Source organism: Oncorhynchus keta, unplaced genomic scaffold, assembly GCF_023373465.1.
Source record: "Oncorhynchus keta strain PuntledgeMale-10-30-2019 unplaced genomic scaffold, Oket_V2 Un_contig_2934_pilon_pilon, whole genome shotgun sequence".
In the NCBI taxonomy this organism is placed as follows: Eukaryota; Metazoa; Chordata; class Actinopteri; order Salmoniformes; family Salmonidae; genus Oncorhynchus; species Oncorhynchus keta.
This window is the reverse complement of record NW_026286499.1, coordinates 36694-55836: the sequence shown is the minus strand read 5'-3', so window position 1 is coordinate 55836 and position 19143 is coordinate 36694. Positions and strand designations below refer to the sequence as shown.

General features: G+C 45.5%; 1 protein-coding gene and 1 long non-coding RNA gene across 3 annotated transcripts; both read left to right on the top strand.

Moving 5' to 3' along the window:
- Positions 1-279: 279 nt before the first annotated feature.
- LOC127923330 (dynein axonemal heavy chain 6-like) lies at positions 280-5078 on the top strand (the record flags this gene model as incomplete). The annotated part of the gene is made up of 5 exons (XM_052507357.1): positions 280-411; positions 1757-1944; positions 2911-3101; positions 4850-4857; positions 5074-5078. Coding segments are annotated over 5 exons (524 nt in total), but the record flags the coding sequence as incomplete, so codon positions are not given.
- A 9350-nt stretch (positions 5079-14428) lies between these two features.
- Positions 14429-16992, top strand: LOC127923331 (uncharacterized). 2 transcript variants are annotated; one of them, XR_008114125.1, is made up of 3 exons: positions 14429-14442; positions 15211-15349; positions 16876-16992. It is a non-coding gene; the product is annotated as an uncharacterized LOC127923331 (long non-coding RNA). The 2 variants fall into 2 exon arrangements; XR_008114124.1 differs by lacking the exon at positions 14429-14442 and adding an exon at positions 14578-14591.
- The last annotated feature ends 2151 nt before the right edge of the window (positions 16993-19143 follow it).

The following is a 19143-nucleotide window of genomic DNA, read 5'->3' as shown; positions in this document are numbered from 1 at the left end:
TCTCCCTCCCTCCCCTGTCTCTCTCTCTCTCCCTCCCTCCCCTGTCTCTCTCCCTCCCTCCCTTGTCTCTCAAAATAAAAAAATCCCTCCCCCTGTCCCCCTGTCTCCCTCTCCCTCCCTCCCCCTGTCTCTCTCCCTCCCTCCCTGTCTCTTCTCTCCCCCCCCTGTCTCTCTCTCCCTCCCTCCCCCCTGTCTCTCTCTCCCTCCCTCCCCCTGTCTCCCCCCTGTCTCTCTCTCCCTCCCCTCCCCTGTCTCTCTCTCCCTCCCTCCCCCATCCAGGATCATCCAGAGGCCTGAGGTGCCATGGCTGTCAGAGTTTACCTGGCGGACATGCTGTGGCTTCAGGACACTCTGCCCTAGCTAGCGGCATCCAAGGGAGAGATCACACCACACCCATCTCTATAAAACTAGGTAGAGTAACACACAACTAAAATAACCTAGACACCCATCTCTATAAAACTAGTTAGAGTAACACACAGCTAAAATAACCTAGACACCCATCTCTATAAAACTGGTAGAGTAACACACAGCTAAAATAACCTAGACACCCATCTCTATAAAACTAGGTAGAGTAGTAACACACAACTAAAATAACCTAGACACCCATCTCTATAAAACTAGGTAGAGTAGTAACACACAACTAAAATAACCTAGACACCCATCTCTATAAAACTAGGTAGAGTAGTAACACACAACTAAAATAACCTAGACACCCATCTCTATAAAACTAGGTAGAGTAGTAACACACAACTAAAATAACCTAGACACCCATCTCTATAAAACTAGGTAGAGTAGTAACACACAACTAAAATAACCTAGACACCCATCTCTATAAAACTAGGTAGAGTAACACACAACTAAAATAACCTAGACACCCATCTCTATAAAACTAGGTAGAGTAACACACAACTAAAATAACCTAGACACCCATCTCTATAAAACTAGGTAGAGTAGTAACACACAGCTAAAATAACCTAGACACCCATCTCTATAAAACTAGGTAGAGTAGTAACACACAACTAAAATAACCTAGACACCCATCTCTATAAAACTAGGTAGAGTAGTAACACACAACTAAAATAACCTAGACACCCATCTCTATAAAACTAGGTAGAGTAACACACAACTAAAATAACCTAGACACCCATCTCTATAAAACTAGGTAGAGTAGTAACACACAACTAAAATAACCTAGAGCTTACCACTAGGTAGAGTAGTAACACAGCTAAAATAACCTAGAGATTACCACTAGGTAGAGTAGTAACACAGCTAAAATAACCTAGAGATTACCACTAGGTAGAGTAGTAACACAGCTAAAATAACCTAGAGTATACCACTAGGTAGAGTAGTAACACAGCTAAAATAACCTAGAGTATACCACTAGGTAGAGTAGTAACACAGCTAAAATAACCCAGAGATTACCACTAGGTAGAGTAGTAACACAGCTAAAATAACCCAGAGATTACCACTAGGTAGAGTAGTAACACAGCTAAAATAACCCAGAGATTACCACTAGGTAGAGTAGTAACACAGCTAAAATAACCTAGAGATTACCACTAGGTAGAGTAGTAACACAGCTAAAATAACCTAGAGATTACCACTAGGTAGAGTAGTAACACAGCTAAAATAACCTAGAGATTACCACTACCTTGTAATCTGCTAATGATGTCAATGTCAATGCTAATGTTGTCAATGGGAACACACACTCTTCTGCCTAGCTACAGAAGTAGATGAATATTGGAGTGTGTGTTCCCAGGTCGTCTGGAAGTGTGTTTCAACCCAGAGAACTGGCAGGGCTACGTGTCTGACTCCCAGCTGCCTCCCTACTCAGAGGAGATGTCTGAAGAAGAGAAGGAAAAGGCAAACGGGGTCAGGGGTCACTGGGATCAGAGACTGGGGGCCTTCCAGAAACTGGTGCTCATCAAGAGCTTCATGGAGGAGAAGGTAGTGGGGGTTGTTGGTGTACGTGTGTGTGTGTGTGTGTGTGTGTGTGTGTGTGTGTGTGTGTGTGTGTGTGTGTGTGTGTGTGTGTGTGTGTGTGTGTGTGTGTGTGTGTGTGTGTGTGTGTGTGTGTGTGTGTGTGTGTGTGTGTGTGTGTGTGTGTGTGTGTGTGTGTCAGTCTGGAAAGGGCTGCCAGTTTTCTTGGCATCTCTCTCATTGTATGTTGCATATCAATGGTCATATTTGATAGGAGTTGCCCTTCAGGCCACACAGCGATATTTGCAGTTATGTTCATCCATCCGTTTTATTTAGGGTGTGTTCTTAAATTCAATCTGGAGTGCCAGAGTGTTGTCAGACTGTACGTTGGTAAATCCAGAGCGTTTGGCTCTCAGAGCGTATACTGGACGCTCTGCCGCGAGGTTTGAGCCGAGCGTTCTGACCTCACAACTATCGTCAACCACCCAAGCTAACTGGCTAGCTACTTCCAGACACATAATGAGAGAACACCTCACTCTGACCATTTTCCTTGAGCTAGCAGAGCTGGTTAGGCTGTTTTCATGTTATTTTAATTTTATTTATTTAACTAGGCAAGTCAGTTAAGAACAAATTCTTATTTTCAATGACGGCCTAGGAACAGTGGGTTAACTGCCTGTTCAGGGGCAGAACGACAGATCTGTACCTTGTCAGCTCGGGGATTTGAACTTGCAACCTTCCGGTTACGAGTCCAACGCTCTAGGCTACCCTGCCGCCCCCTGAGTGTTGGTGACTGTAACTGTGCTGCTGACAACATTTTAATGATGTTTTTTTGCCAACGTTTGCTGACAGCGGCCATATTCAGCTGGTGTTGAACGTTTGTAAATGCAGTTATTCTGCTCTCTGAAACACTCAGAGGAGAGTACTCTGGAATCAGAGTAGATAGCCGGAGGGAGTTGACTTACTCTCCCTGCCACTCTCCCTCCCTCCCTCTAGGTGGTGTTTGCGGTGACAGAGTTTGTGATCGTGAGCCTGGGGAAACAGTTTGTAGAGAACCCTCCTGTTGACCTGGCCACTCTCTACGGTGACATGTCTCCCTCCACCCCCCTGGTCTTCATCCTCAGTACCGGATCAGACCCCATGGGAGCCTTCCAACGCTTCGCCAAGGAGAGGGGATACCTGGACAGGTGAGGGGGTGAGACAGCGGGAGGATGGAGGAGAAGGGGGAGGAGGGGAGGAGTGGTTAAGTACCCCTGTCCCCTCTCTGGACTGCTCCCCTCTCTATGTCCGTCCCCCTGCATCTCAGTATTAACAACGTGTCCTTCTTTCTCATCATGTGTCCAGGTTTGGCTGGTGGAGGCCGTCATTGTAAATAAGAATTTGTTCTTAACTGACTTGCCTAGTTAAATAAAGGTTCAATGAAAAATAAATCAATACAAATCTCTCTCTAGGTCAGGGTCCTCTCTGTCTCTCAGTATTATCTCTGTCTCTCAGTATTATCTCTGTCTCTCAGTATTAATTCTCTGTCTCTCAGTATTATCTCTGTCTCTCAGTATTATCTCTGTCGCTCAGTATTAACTCTCTGTCTCAGTATTAACTCTGTCTCTCAGTATTATCTCTGTCTCAGTATTAACTCTCTGTCTCTCAGTATTATCTCTGTCTCTCAGTATTAACTCTGTCTCTCAGTATTAACTCTCTGTCTCTCAGTATTAACTCTCTGTCTCTCAGTATTAACTCTCTGTCGCTCAGTATTAACTCTGTCTAATTATCTCTGGCTCTCAGTATTAACTCTCTGTCTCCTCAGTATTAACTCTGTCTCTCAGTATTAACTCTGTCTCTCAGTATTAACTCTGTCTCTCAGTATTAACTCTGTCTCTCAGTATTAACTCTCTGTCTCTCAGTATTATCTCTGTCTCTCAGTATTAACGCTCTGTCTCTCAGTATTAACTCTCTGTCTCTCAGTATCAACTCTGTCTCTCAGTATTAACTCTCTGTCTCTCAGTATTAACCCCATGTCTTCTCTCTCCAGGGGTGAGGTCTATCTCTCAGTAGGTCAGGGTCTCTCAGTATTAACCCCATGTCTCAGTATTAACTCTATCTCCCTCTAGGTCAGGGTCTCTCAGTATTAACCCCATGTCTCTCTGTCTCTCAGTATCAGTCTATCTCTCTCAGGTCAACTCTCTGTCTCACATTATTAATTCTCTTTCTCTCAGTATTAACTCTCTGTCTCTCAGTATCAACTCTCTGTCTATAATTATTAACCCTCTGTCTCTCAGTGTTAACTCTCTGTCTCTCAGTATTAACTCTGTCTCTCAGTATTATCTCTGTCTCTCAGTATTAACTCTCTGTCTCTCAGTGTTAACTCTCTGTCTCTCAGTATTAACTCTGTCTCTCAGTATTAACTCTCTGTCTCTCAGTATTAACTCTGTCTCTCAGTATTAACTCTCTGTATCTCAGTATTAACTCTCTCTCAGTATCAACTCTGTCTCTCAGTATTAACTCTCTCTGTCTCTCAGTATTAACTCTCTGTCTCTCAGTATTAGCCCCATGTCTCTCTTCCAGGGTGAGGTCTGTCTCTCTAAGGGGTCTCTCAGTGTTAACCCCATGTCTCTCTCTCAGGTGACTCTCTGTCAGGGTCTCAGTATTAACCCCATGTCTCTCTCCAGGGTGAGGTCTATCTCTCTAGGTCAGGGTCTCTCAGTATTAACCCCATGTCTTTCAGGGTGAGGTCTGTCTCTCTAGGTCAGGGTCTCTCAGTATTAACTCACTGTCTCTCAGGGTGAGGTCTATCTCTGTATCTCAGTATTAACCCCATGTCTCTCTCTCCCAGGGTGGGGTCTATCTCTCTAGTCTCTCTCAGTATTAACCCCATGTCTCTTTCTCCAGAGTGCTCTAACTCTCTAGGTCTCTCAGTATTAACCCTCTCTGTCTCCAGGGTGAGGTCTATCTAGGTCAGGGTCTCTCTGTCTCTCAGGGTATTAAGGTCAGGGTCTCTCAGTGTTAACCCTGTCTCTCTCTCCCAGGAGTGAGGTCCTCTCTAGGTGAGGTCTATCATCTCTAGGTCAGGGTCTCAGTGTTAACCCTGTCTCTCTCTCTCCAGGGTGAAGTATATCTCTCTAGGTCAGGGTCTCTCAGTGTTAACCCTCTGTATCTCTCCAGGGTGAGGTCTATCTCTAGGTCAGGGGTCTCTCAGTGTTAACCCTCTGTATCTCTCTCCAGGGTGAGGTCTATCTCTCTAGGTCAGGGTCTCTCAGTGTTAACCCTCTGTATCTCTCTCCAGGGTGAGGTCTATCTCTCTAGGTCAGGGTCTCTCAGTGTTAACCCTCTGTATCTCTCTCCAGGGTGAGGTCTATCTCTCTCTAGGTCAGGGTCTCTCAGTGTTAACCCTCTGTATCTCTCTCCAGGGCGTGAGGTCTATCTCTAAGTCAGGGTCTCTCAGTGTTAACCCTCTGTATCTCTCTCAGAGGAGGTCTATCTCTCTAGGTCAGGGTCTCTCAGTGTTAACCCTCTGTATCTCTCTCCAGGGTGAGGTCTATCTCTCTAAGTCAGGGTCTCTCAGTGTTAACCCTCTGTATCTCTCCAGAGTGAGGTCTATCTCTCTAAGTCAGGGTCTCTCAGTGTTAACCTCTGTATCTCTCTCCAGGGTCTATCTCTAGGGGTCTCTCAGTGTTAACCCTCTGTATCTCTCTCTCCAGGGTGAGGTCTATCTCTCTAGGTCAGGGTCTCTCAGTGTTAACCCTCTGTATCTCTCTCCAGGGTGAGGTCTATCTCTCTAAGTCAGGGTCTCTCAGTGTTAACCCTCTGTATCTCTCTCCAGAGTGAGGTCTATCTCTCTAGGTCAGGGTCTCTCAGTGTTAACCCTCTGTATCTCTCTCAGGGTGAGGTCTATCTCTCTAGGTCAGGGTCAGTGTTAACCCTGTATCTCTCTCCAGAGTGAGATGATTCTGGAAGCTCTGAAGAGCGGTAACTGGATCTTCCTCCAGAACTGAGGTCACCTGGCTGTGTCAGGGTCTCTCAGTGTTAGCCATGGAGGAACTTATCAAGACCTTCACTGAGCCGGGTCTCTCAGTGTTAACCCTCTGTATCCCTCCAGGGTGAGGTCATCTCTCTAGAACCCAGTGTTAACACTCTGTGGCCTCTACAGAGTGAGGTCTACCCTACACAGGGTCTCTCACTAACCCTCTGACACCCTACACAGGTCTATCTCTACATCTCTCACCCTTAACCCTCTGTACTACCTCCAGGGTGACATCTCCTACAGACACACACACTCCAGGGTACACATTCCTACACTCTCACTGTTAACCCTACAGACACCTCTCCAGGGTGAGGTCACACACACTACCTACAGACACCCTACTGTATCTCACTACATACACATCACCCTACATGGTCTCCTCAGTACCTCTGTACTCCCTACAGGGTGACACACTACATACACAGTGTTAACCCTACTGTCTAGACAGACACCTTCACAGGGTCCTACACTGAGAAGATGATTCTGGAAGCTCTGAAGAAACTGGATCTTCCTCCAGACACTACATATGGCTGTGTCCTGGATGTTACCACTGGAGACTGGCCAGAGACCCCCTACACACACGCTACATATAGACACCCTACACACAGACACCCTACAACACACACATACCATACATACAGACACCCTAAACACACACACACACCCTACACACCCTAAACACACACACTACCTACAGACACCCTAAACACACACACACACCCTACATATAGACACCCTACATACAGACACCCTAAACACACACACACACACACACACACCCTACATATAGACACCCTACATACAGACACCCTAAACACACACACACCCTACATACACACACCCTACACACACACACTACCTACAGACACCCTACACACACACTACATACACACTACACACACTACATATAGACACCCTACACCCTACACACCCTACACACACACTACATATAGACACACCCTACACACACACTACATACACACTACACACACTACATACAGACACCCTACACACACACTACATATAGACACACCCTACACACACACCCTACACACACACACTACATATAGACACACCCTACACACACACCCTACACACACACACACTACATATAGACACCCTAAACATACACTACATACACACACCACTACCCTACACACACACCCTACATATAGACACCCTAAACATACACTACATACAGACACCCTACACACGTGGTGTGTGGTCCTTCTGTAGCTCAGTTGGTAGAGCATGGCGCTTGTAACGCCGTAGGGTAGTGGGTTCCCTAAACCGACCACCCACGTAGAATGTATGCACACATGACAGTAAGTCCTGAAGCAAAAGCACTACATAAATGGCATATAAATTTATTATTTATTATTTTATTATATTACACACACACCCTACACACAGACACCCTAAACACACACACACACCCTACACACACACACCTAAACACACACACCCTACATATAGACACCCCTACACACACACACACCCTACACACACACCCTACACACCCTATACACACACACCCTACATACACACACCCTACATACAGACACCCTACACACACACACACCCTACATACAGACACCCTAAATACAGACACACCCTACATACAGACACCCTAAACACACACACACACACCTACACACAGACACCCTTAAACAGACACCCTAAACATACAGACACCCCTAAACACACACACACACCCCTACATACAGACACCCCTAAACACACACACACCACACACACATACAGACACCCTAAACACACACACCCTACATACAGACACCCTAAACACACACACACACCCTACATACAGACACCCTAAACACACACACCCTAAACACACACACACTAAACAGACACCCCTAAACACACACCCCCCTACATACAGACACCCTAAACACACACACACACCCCTACATACAGACACCCTAAACACACACACACCCTACATACAGACACCCTAAACACACACACACACCCTAAACAGACACCCCTACATACAGACACCCTAAACACACACACACACCCCCTACATATAGACACCTGCATACACAGACCCCCACACACACACACACACCCCTACATATAGACACCCTACATACAGACACCCTAAACACACACACACCCTACATACAGACACCCTAAACAACACACACCCTACATATAGACACCCTACATACAGACACCCTAAACACACACACACCCTACATAGACACCCTACATACAGACACCCTAAACACACACACACACCCTACATACAGACACCCTAAACACACACACCCTACATATAGACACTACATACAGACACCCTAAACACACACACCCTACATACAGACACCCTAAACACACACACACACCATACATATAGACACATTCCCTACAGACACCCTACATACCACACCCTCATATACAGGAGACACCCTAAACACACACACCTAGTTAAGACACCCTAAACATACAAAACAGACCTAAACACACACACACACCCACACACTCTAGACACCCACATACAGACACCCTGTGGAGTGGTTGAAAAAAAAACCCTACATTTAACACCTACACACACACACAGAGACACCCTAAACACACACACTGTACATACTGGGTACACACACACACTGGTGTAGACACCCTAGACACCCCCTACACACCCTACACACAGGATGACATATAGACACACCCTCACACACACTACATACACACTACACACACTACATACAGACACCCTCACACACACTACATATAGACACACCCTACACACACACCCTGTGTTTACACTACACTCATTCTGACACACCCTACACACACACCCTACACACACAGAACTTCATATAGACACCTAAACATACACTGCATACACACACCACCTACCCTACACACACACCCTCATATAGACACCCTAAACATACACTACATTACACACACACGTGGTGTGTGGTCCTTCTAGCTCAGTTGGTAGAGCATGGCGCTTGTAACGCCAGGGTAGTGGGTTCGGGATTCCCTCAGTCTTAGATGATGAAACATGACTGTAAGTCTTAAAAGCGTAGAATGTATGCATTTACTATATTAATATCAAGTCTTGAGAAAGCGTCTCTACAATATTATTTACTTAGTTTTACACACTCAGTCACACAGGTTCCCTACACACAGATCACACACACACCCTAAACACCTATAAACAGTACACACTTACCCTACACCCTATACACACACACTGTTGGTATACACAGACACCCTACACACACCGTTACCCTGTTATAGACACCCTTGGACACACACACACACCCTAAATATAGACACCCTAAACACACACACACACCCTAAATACAGACACCCTCCCACACACACACCCTACACACAGACACCCTAAACTCACACACACACCCTAAACAGACACCCTAGCACACACCCTCACACTTACCCTACACACAACACCTTACACACACACCCTACATATAGACACCCTAAACACACACCCCCTAACATTAGACACCCTAAACACTCACACACCCTACACACACACCCTAAACACACCCTAAGCCACTCACACCCCTACATACAGACACCCTAAACACACACACTCTCAACATACAGACACCCTAAACACACACACAACCTTACACACTCACCTCATACAGACACCCTAAACACACACACACCCTACATACAGACACCCTAAACACACAGACAACCTAAAGCCACCCTCACACACCCTACACACAGACACTCCCTAAACACAGACACCCTAAACACACACACCCTAATACAACCTTAAACACACCACCTCTCAACATATAGACACTCCTACAGACACCCTAAACACACACACACACACCCTTATAGACACCTCTCCATACAGACACCCTCTCAACACACACACACTCCTACATACAGACACCCTAAACACACACCACTCCTACATATAGACGCTCTCATACAGACACCCTAAACACACACACCCTACATAGACACCCTAGACACTCTCAACACTTAGCCACACCCTCATACAGACACCCTAAACACACACACAGACACCCTAAACACACAGACACCCTCATACAGACCTTAAACACACCTCACACCCTACATACAGACACTCTTCTAAACACACACAGACACCCTAAACCTTAGCCACTCCTCTCAGACACCCTAAACACACACACCTCTCAGACACTTAGCACACACACTCTACAACAGACACCCTACATACACCCCCCCCTACATATAGACACCCTAAACACACACACACCCTACATACAGACACCCTAAACACACACACACACCCCTCTCAGACACCCTTACAGACACCCTAAACACACACACCCTACATACAGACACCCTAAACACACACCCCCCTACATACAGACACCTTCTCACACACACACACCCCTACATACAGACACCCTACACACACACCCCTCATATAGACACCCTACACACACACACCCTCTCACACCTCGCCCATTTATATTGACCATATTCCTATATGACATCCTAGGTCATATAGGTAGGATGTAGGATTTGTTCTCAACCTTGCCTAGTTAAATAAAAAGGTCAAATAAAAAATAAATAAATAAAACAAAACAAAGTAGATGTCCTAACCGACTTGCCAAAACTATAGTTTGTTTACAAGAAATGTGGAGTGGTTGAAAAATAGTTTTAATGACTCCAACCTTGATGCCAACTCCTCTCAACTGTATGTACCTGGGTATCAGGTGGTGTGAGGTGTTGCTGTGTGGTTAGGTCAGGACTCAGGATGAATGGGGATTTGGAATGCCCTCACACACACACCTTAGCACCTGCGGCTGTCCTGTGCTGCTGGACCTCCTCTCACACGCTTGGACTGGACTGACCCTATGTGTGTGCTGTGTTTATGTCTACTGACTCATTCTGTCACCTCCTCCCTGTTAGACACGGCATCCATGAGAACTTCAGGTTGTTCCTGAGCTCCATGCCCACCAAGGTGTTCCCTGTCACCGTCCCTCCAGAACTCCTCTCAAGGTAAGCCACTCACCTTTACACACAGGCAATAGATTCTACAACTCAAACTTAGGTTCTACTACTCCTTTTAGATTCTGGCCACCCTCTCCAACCTTAGATGATGAAACTCAGTCTTAGGTTCTAGAATCTCAGTCTTTGGTTCTCCTCTCAGTCTTAGGTTCTACAATCTCAGACTTAGTTCTACAACTCAGTCTTAGGTTCTAGAGCATAACCGGGTTGTCTAAATTGAAACAGTATTGATTCCTCAAGGCTCTGTTGAGTTATTTATTCCTCAGCACCTTAGCCCTGTTTGCGTCCTTGGACAGATTGTCCTCTCAACCTTAGCCACTCCTCTCAACCTTAGCCACTCCTCTCAACCTTAGCCACTCCTCTCAACCTTAGCCACTCCTCTCAACCTTAGCCACTCCTCTCAACCCTCACCACTCCTCTCAACCTTAGCCACTCCTCTCAACCTTAGCCACTCCTCTCAACCTTAGCCACTCCTCTCAACCTTAGCCCTCCTCTCAACCTTAGCCACTCCTCTCAACCTTAGCCACTCCTCTCAACCTTAGCCACTCCTCTCAACCTTAGCCACTCCTCTCAACCTTAGCCACTCCTCTCAACCTTAGCCACTCCTCTCAACCTTAGCCACTCCTCTCAACCTTAGCCACTCCTCTCAACCTTAGCCACTCCTCTCAACCTTAGCCACTCCTCTCAACCTTAGCCACTCCTCTCAACCTTAGGGCCACTCCTCTCAACCTTAGCCACTCCTCTCAACCTTAGCCACTCCCCTCTCAACCTTAGCCACTCCTCTCAACCTTAGCCACTCCTCTCAACCTTAGCCACTCCTCTCAACCCCTTAGCCACTCCTCTCAACCTTAGCCACTCTCTCAACCTTAGCCACTCCTCTCAACCTTAGCCACTCCTCTCAACCTTAGCCACTCCTCTCAACCTTAGCCACTCTTCTCAACCTTAGCCACTCTTCTCAACCTTAGCCACTCCTCTCAACCCCTTAGCCACTCCTCTCAACCTTAGCCACTCCTCTCAACCTTAGCCACTCCTCTCAACTTAGCCACTCCTCTCAACCTTAGCCACTCCCTCAAACCTTAGCCACTCTTCTCAACCTTAGCCACTCCTCTCCTTAGCCACTCCTCTCAACCTTAGCCACTCCTCTCAACCCTTAGCCACTCCTCTCAACCTTAGCCACTCCTCTCAACCTTAGCCACTCCTCTCAACCTTAGCCACTCTCTCAACCTTAGCCACTCTCTCAACCTTAGCCACTCCTCTCAACCTTAGCCACTCCTCTCAACCTTAGCCACTCCTCTCAACCTTAGCCACTCCTCTCAACCTTAGCCACTCCTCTCAACCTTAGCCACTCCCTCTCAACCTTAGCCACTCCCTCTCAACCTTAGCCACTCCTCTCAACCTTAGCCACTCCTCTCAACCTTAGCCACTCCTCTCAACCTTAGCCACTCCTCTCAACCTTAGCCACTCCTCTCAACCTTAGCCACTCCCTCTCAACCTTAGCCACCTCTCAACCTTAGCCACTCCTCTCAACCTTAGCCACTCCTCTCAACCTTAGCCCTCCTCTCAACCTTAGCCACTCCTCTCAACCTTAGCCACTCCTCTCAACCTTAGCCACTCCTCTCAACCTTAGCCACTCCTCTCAACCTTAGCCACTCTCTCAACCTTAGCCACCTTCTCAACCTAGCCACTCCTCTCAACCTTAGCCACTCCTCTCAACCTTAGCCACTCCTCTCAACCTTAGCCACTCCCTCTCAACCTTAGCCACTCCTCTCAACCTTAGCCACTCCTCTCAACCTTAGCCACTCCTCCGGACAGTGTTTCATATCCTCTCAGGGCCTTCTCTAACCATGAGAGTGTGGTCCTGTCACCATGGCTTCTCACACATGTAGGGCCATCTCAGCTTTATAGGCACAACCACGTGTGCGCTCACACACCTAACCCATGTGATTGAGCGTGGGTGCATATCTATGTCTCGGAATTATCTGATTGCCACTCCTTTATTTAGCCCATCTGTGTGTCTGTGTGTGTGTTTCAACCTTTTGTTTGTTTGTTTGTTTGTTTGTGTGTGTGTTCTCATGTGTGTGTGTGTGTGTGTGTGTGTGTATGTCATTATGTCAGAACCACACCTCCTGGACCTTAGTGGGCCTGTGACCAACAGCCTCCTAAGGGTCTTCATTAGCCAACCTCGGGCGTATCACTGAGATCACCAACAACTTCTCAACCTTGAGGAGCACATCCTGGGACGCCAGTGAGGAAGATCATCTTTGGAGTCAGCACACTTTCCACGCCATTAGGTCAGAACACACACCTCCTACTGTATTCATTATGTCAGAACACACACCTCCTACTGTATTCATTATGTCACACACTCCTACTGTATTCATTATGTCAGAACACACACCTCCTACTGTATTCATTATGCAGAACACACACCTCCTACTGTATTCATTATGTCAGAACACACACCTCTCAACTGTATTCATTATGTCAGAACACACACCTCTCTACTGTATTCATTATGTCAGAACACACACTCCTACTGTATTCATTATGTCAGAACACACACCTTAGCTACTGTATTCATTATGTCAGAACACACACCTCCTACTGTATTCATTATGTCAGAACACACACCTCCTACTGTATTCATTATGTCAGAACACACACCTCCTACTGTATTCACTCCTCTCAGAACACACACTCCTACTGTATTCATTATGTCAGAACACACACCTCCTACTGTATTCATTAGTCAGAAACACCTCTCAACTGTATTCATTAGCCAGAACACACACCTACTGTATTCATTATGTCAAACACACCACTCCTCTCATATTCATTAGCAGAACACACACTCCTACTGTATTCATTATGTCAGAACACACACCTCCTCTGTATTCATTATGTCAGAACCACACCTCCTACTTAGCCATTATGTCAGAACACACACCTCCGTACTGTATTCATTATGTCAGAACACACACCTCCGTACTGTATTCATTATGTCAGAACACACACCTCAAACACCTACTCCTCTCAACCTTCCCTATCATACAGGTCAGAACACACACCTCCTACTGTATTCATATCCAGAACACACACCTCCTACTGTACATGAGAGTGTCAGAACACACACTCCTGTCAACATGTCAACACACACCACATGTATTCATCATGTCAGAACACACACCTCCCACTGTATTCATTAGGTCAGAACACACACCTCCTACTGTATTCATTATGTCAGAACACACACCTCTACTGTATTCATTATGTCAGAACACACACCTCCTACATCTGTGTGTCAGAACACACACCTCCTACTGTATTCATTATGTCAGAACACACACCTTCTACTGTATTCATTATGTTTGAACACACACTCCTGTGTATTCATTATGTCAGAACACACCTCCTACTGTATTCATTATGTCAGAACACACACCTGCTACTGTATTCAGTATGTCTACTTGCACGCCATCATACAGGTTGAACACACATCCTACTGTGTTCATTATGTCAGAACACACATCACTGTATTCATTATGTCAGAACACACACCTCCTACTGTATTCATTATGTCAGAACACACACCTCCTACTGTATTCAGTATGTCTACTTGCACGCCATCATACAGGTCAGAACACACACCTCCTACTGTATTCATTATGTCAGAACACACACCTCCTACTGTATTCATTATGTCAGAACACACACACCCTACTGTATTCATTATGTCAGAACACACACCTCCTACTGTATTCATTATGTCAGAACACACACCTCCTACTGTATTCATTATGTCAGAACACACACCTCCTACTGTATTCATTATGTCAGCACACACACCTCCTACTGTATTCATTATGTCAGAACACACACCTCCTACTGTATTCATTATGTCAGAACACACACCTCCTACTGTATTCATTATGTCAGAACACACACCTCCTACTGTATTCATTATGTCAGAACACACACCTCCTACTGTATTCATTATGTCAGAACACACACCTACTGTATTCATTATATCAGAACACACACCTCCTACTGTATTCATTATGTCAGAACACACACCTCCTACTGTATTCATTATGTCAGAACACACACCTCCTACTGTATTCATTATGTCAGAGCACACACCTCCTACTGTATTCATTATGTCAGAACACACACCTCCTACTGTATTCATTGTCTTTGTAACTGTAACTGTTGAAATTGACAGTAGAATAAAACAGTGAGTGTGTGTGTTGCAGGAGAGGAAGAAGTTTGGTCCTCTGGGTTGGAACATCCGTTATGAGTTCAACGACAGCGACAGAGAGTGTGCCCTGCTCAACCAGAACCTCTACTGTCAGACTGGTCACATACCCTGGGATGCTCTCATCTACATCACTGGTAGGACTGTGTGTGTATCGGGCCGCCCTGCCTGTCTCCCTGCCTGTCTGTCTCCCTCCTTGCCTGTCTCCCTGCCTGTCTGTCTCCCTCCTTGCCTGTCTCCTCCTTGCCTGTCTCCTGCATGTCTCCCTTCCCGCCTCCCTGTCTGCCTGTTTCCCTGCCGGGTCCTCCATTATTCACATTACTGCTGACCACTGTGAGGTTCTGAGAGGTTTAGTAGCAGGGAAGACCCTGAGGTTCTGGGAGGTTTAGTAGCAGGGAAGACCTGAGGTTCTGGGAGGTTTAGTAGCAGGGAAGACCCTGAGGTTCTGGGAGGTTTAGTAGCAGGGAAGACCTGAGGTTCTGGGAGGTTTAGTAGCAGGGAAGACCCTGAGGTTCTGGGAGGTTTAGTAGCAGGGAAGACCCTGAGGTTCTGGGAGGTTTAGTAGCAGGGAAGACCCTGCGGTTCAGGGAGGTTTAGTAGCAGGGAAGACCCTGAGGTTCTGGGAGGTTTAGTAGCAGGGAAGACCCTGAAGTTCTGGGAGGTTTAGTAGCAGGGAAGACCCTGAGGTTCTGGGAGGTTTAGTAGCAGGTATTGAGGTTCTGAAGGTTTACTACTGTTACTACTGTACTTTAGTAGCTAGGGAACACCTGAGGGTTCTGGGAGGTTTAGTAGCAGGGAAGACCTGCAGGTTCTGGGATAACATGGATTTGATTTGAGGTTCTGGGAGAATGATGTTTGTAGCAAAGACCCTGTGAGAGGTTTTAGTAGCAGGGAAGACCCTGAGGTTCTGGGAGGTACACTGGATGAGGTTCTGGGAGGTTTAGTAGCACTACCCTATTACTGGGACACTAGCAGGTTACTACACTATATTAGCTAGGAACACAATATTTCTACACCTGCAATATTATTTGAGAATGATATTACTACACTATATTACTACACTATATTACTACACTATATTACTACACTTCATATTACTACACTTCATTACAAAAAGTATCTCTAAACTGACATGTTTTTCCCCTTTTTCAAATTTGACCTTCTAATAATGATTATACATCATGTAAAATATATTGGGGAATTACACGCTCCTGAGGCCAGATTTGATTTCATGACTGATGTCTTCCATTTTTTCAGGCTTTGTAATGTTTGTTTAATTCCTAATTCTTTGGGTGAAAATTTAAACCTACAGCATGATATAGTTTTAAACATCCTGAATCAAAGTGTTCCTCTCTCACTTAGTGTAATAACTGAAAGAGGGGTTCCCTGTTCTGCATACTAAAGTTTAGAACCTCTATTAGAACCTTCCATTTACCCAGCAGAACCTCTGTTCCACCTCCACTCTGTCTGTAATAGGAATGATTCCAAATGTGCACATGTGTTTTCCACAGCAGGTTCATGTGAAGTGGGTCGTGTTCATTAGGGAAATGAGTGTAAAAACAACATGAGCATTTCTTCTGGAGGTAGCCCCTCCAGGTTTCTGTCCATGTTCTTCCTTTCAGTACCTAATGACTCCCCCCACCCTCACCCTCTCTCCCCCCAGGGGAGATAACCTACGGAGGCAGGGTGACTGATGCCTGGGACCAGCGCTGTCTCCGCACCATCCTCAAACGGTTCTTCTCTCCTGTCACCCTGGACCCAGGGTACACCTTCTCCACCTCAGGTGAAGACCACTGTGTGTGTGTGTGCGTGCAAATTTGTGTGTACAATTTGTGTGTACAAATGTTGCTGAATCTGAGAAACGGGGGAAAGGTGTGTCCTGTTGTGTGTCTGTGTGTTCAGTGAGATCTAACTGTTGGTATTCTGTCTGTGTGTGTTCAGTGAGATCTAACTGTTGGTATTCTGTCTGTGTGTGTTCAGTGAGATCTAACTGTTGGTATTCTGTCTGTGTGTGTTCAGTGAGATCTAACTGTTGGTATTCTGTCTGTGTGTGTTCAGTGAGATCTAACTGTTGGTATTCTGTCTGTGTGTGTTCAGTGAGATCTAACTGTTGGTATTCTGTCTGTGTGTGTTCAGTGAGATCTAACTGTTGGTATTCTGTCTGTGTGTGTTCAGTGAGATCTAACTGTTGGTATTCTGTCTGTGTGTGTTCAGTGAGATCTAACTGTTGGTATTCTGTCTGTGTGTGTCAGTGAGATCTAACTGTTGGTATTCTGTCTGTGTGTGTTCAGTGAGATCTAACTGTTCGTATTCTGTCTGTGTGTGTTCAGTGAGATCTAACTGTTGGTATTCTGTCTGTGTCTGTTCAGTGAGATCTAACTGTTGGTATTCTGTCTGTGTGTGTTCAGTGAGATCTAACTGTTGGTATTCTGTCTGTGTGTGTTCAGTGAGATCTAACTGTTCGTATTCTGTCTGTGTGTGTTCAGTGAGATCTAACTGTTCGTATTCTGTCTGTGTGTGTTCAGTGAGATCTAACTGTTGGTATTCTGTCTGTGTGTGTTCAGTGAGATCTAACTGTTGGTATTCTGTCTGTGTGTGTTCAGTGAGATCTAACTGTTCGTATTCTGTCTGTGTGTGTTCAGTGACATCTAACTGTTGGTATTCTGTCTGTGTGTGTTCAGTGAGATCTAACTGTTGGTATTCTGTCTGTGTGTGTTCAGTGAGATCTAACTGTTGGTATTCTGTCTGTGTGTGTTCAGTGAGATCTAACTGTTGGTATTCTGTCTGTGTGTGTTCAGTGAGATCTAACTGTTGGTATTCTGTCTGTGTGTTCAGTGAGATCTAACTGTTGGTATTCTGTCTGTGTGTGTTCAGTGAGATCTAACTGTTGGTATTCTGTCTGTGTGTGTTCAGTGAGATCTAACTGTGTCTGTGTTCAGTGAGATCTAACTGTTGGTATTCTGTCTGTGTGTGTTCAGTGAGATCTAACTGTTGGTATTCTGTCTGTGTGTGTTCAGTGAGATCTAACTGTTGGTATTCTGTCTGTGTGTGTCAGTGAGATCTAACTGTTGGTATTCTGTCTGTGTGTGTTCAGTGAGATCTAACTGTTGGTATTCTGTCTGTGTGTGTTCAGTGAGATCTAACTGTTGGTATGCTGTCTGTGTGTGTTCAGTGAGATCTAACTGTTGGTATTCTGTCTGTGTGTGTCAGTGAGATCTAACTGTTGGTATTCTGTCTCACCTTGTGTGTTCAGTGAGATCTAACTACTGGTATTCTGTCTGTGTGTGTTCAGTGAGACTAACTGTTGGTATTCTGTCTGTGTGTTCAGTGAGATCTAACTGTTGTTATTCTGTCTGTGTGTGTTCAGTGAGATCTAACTGTTGGTATTCTGTCTGTTGTGTTCAGTGAGATCTAACTGTTTGGTATTCTGTCTGTGTGTGTTCAGTGAGATCTAACTGTTGGTATTCTGTCTGTGTGTTCAGTGAGATCTAACTGTTGGTATTCCTGTCTGTGTGTGTTCAGTGAGATCTAACTGTTGGTATTCTGTCTGTGTGTGTTCAGTGAGATCTAACTGTTGGTATTCTGTCTGTGTGTGTTCAGTGAGATCTAACTGTTGGTATTCTGTCTGTGTGTGTTCAGTGAGATCTAACTGTTGGTATTCTGTCTGTGTGTGTTCAGTGAGATCTAACTGTTGGTATTCTGTCTATGTGTGTGTTCAGTGAGATCTAACTGTTGTATTCTGTCTGTGTGTGTTCAGTGAGATCTAACTGTTGGTATTCTGTCTGTGTGTGTTCAGTGAGATCTAACTGTTGGTATTCTGTCTGTGTGTGTTCAGTGAGATCTAACTGTTGGTATTCTGTCTGGTGTGTGTTCAGTGAGATCTAACTGTTGGTATTCTGAGATCTAACTGTTGGTATTCTGTGTGTGTTCA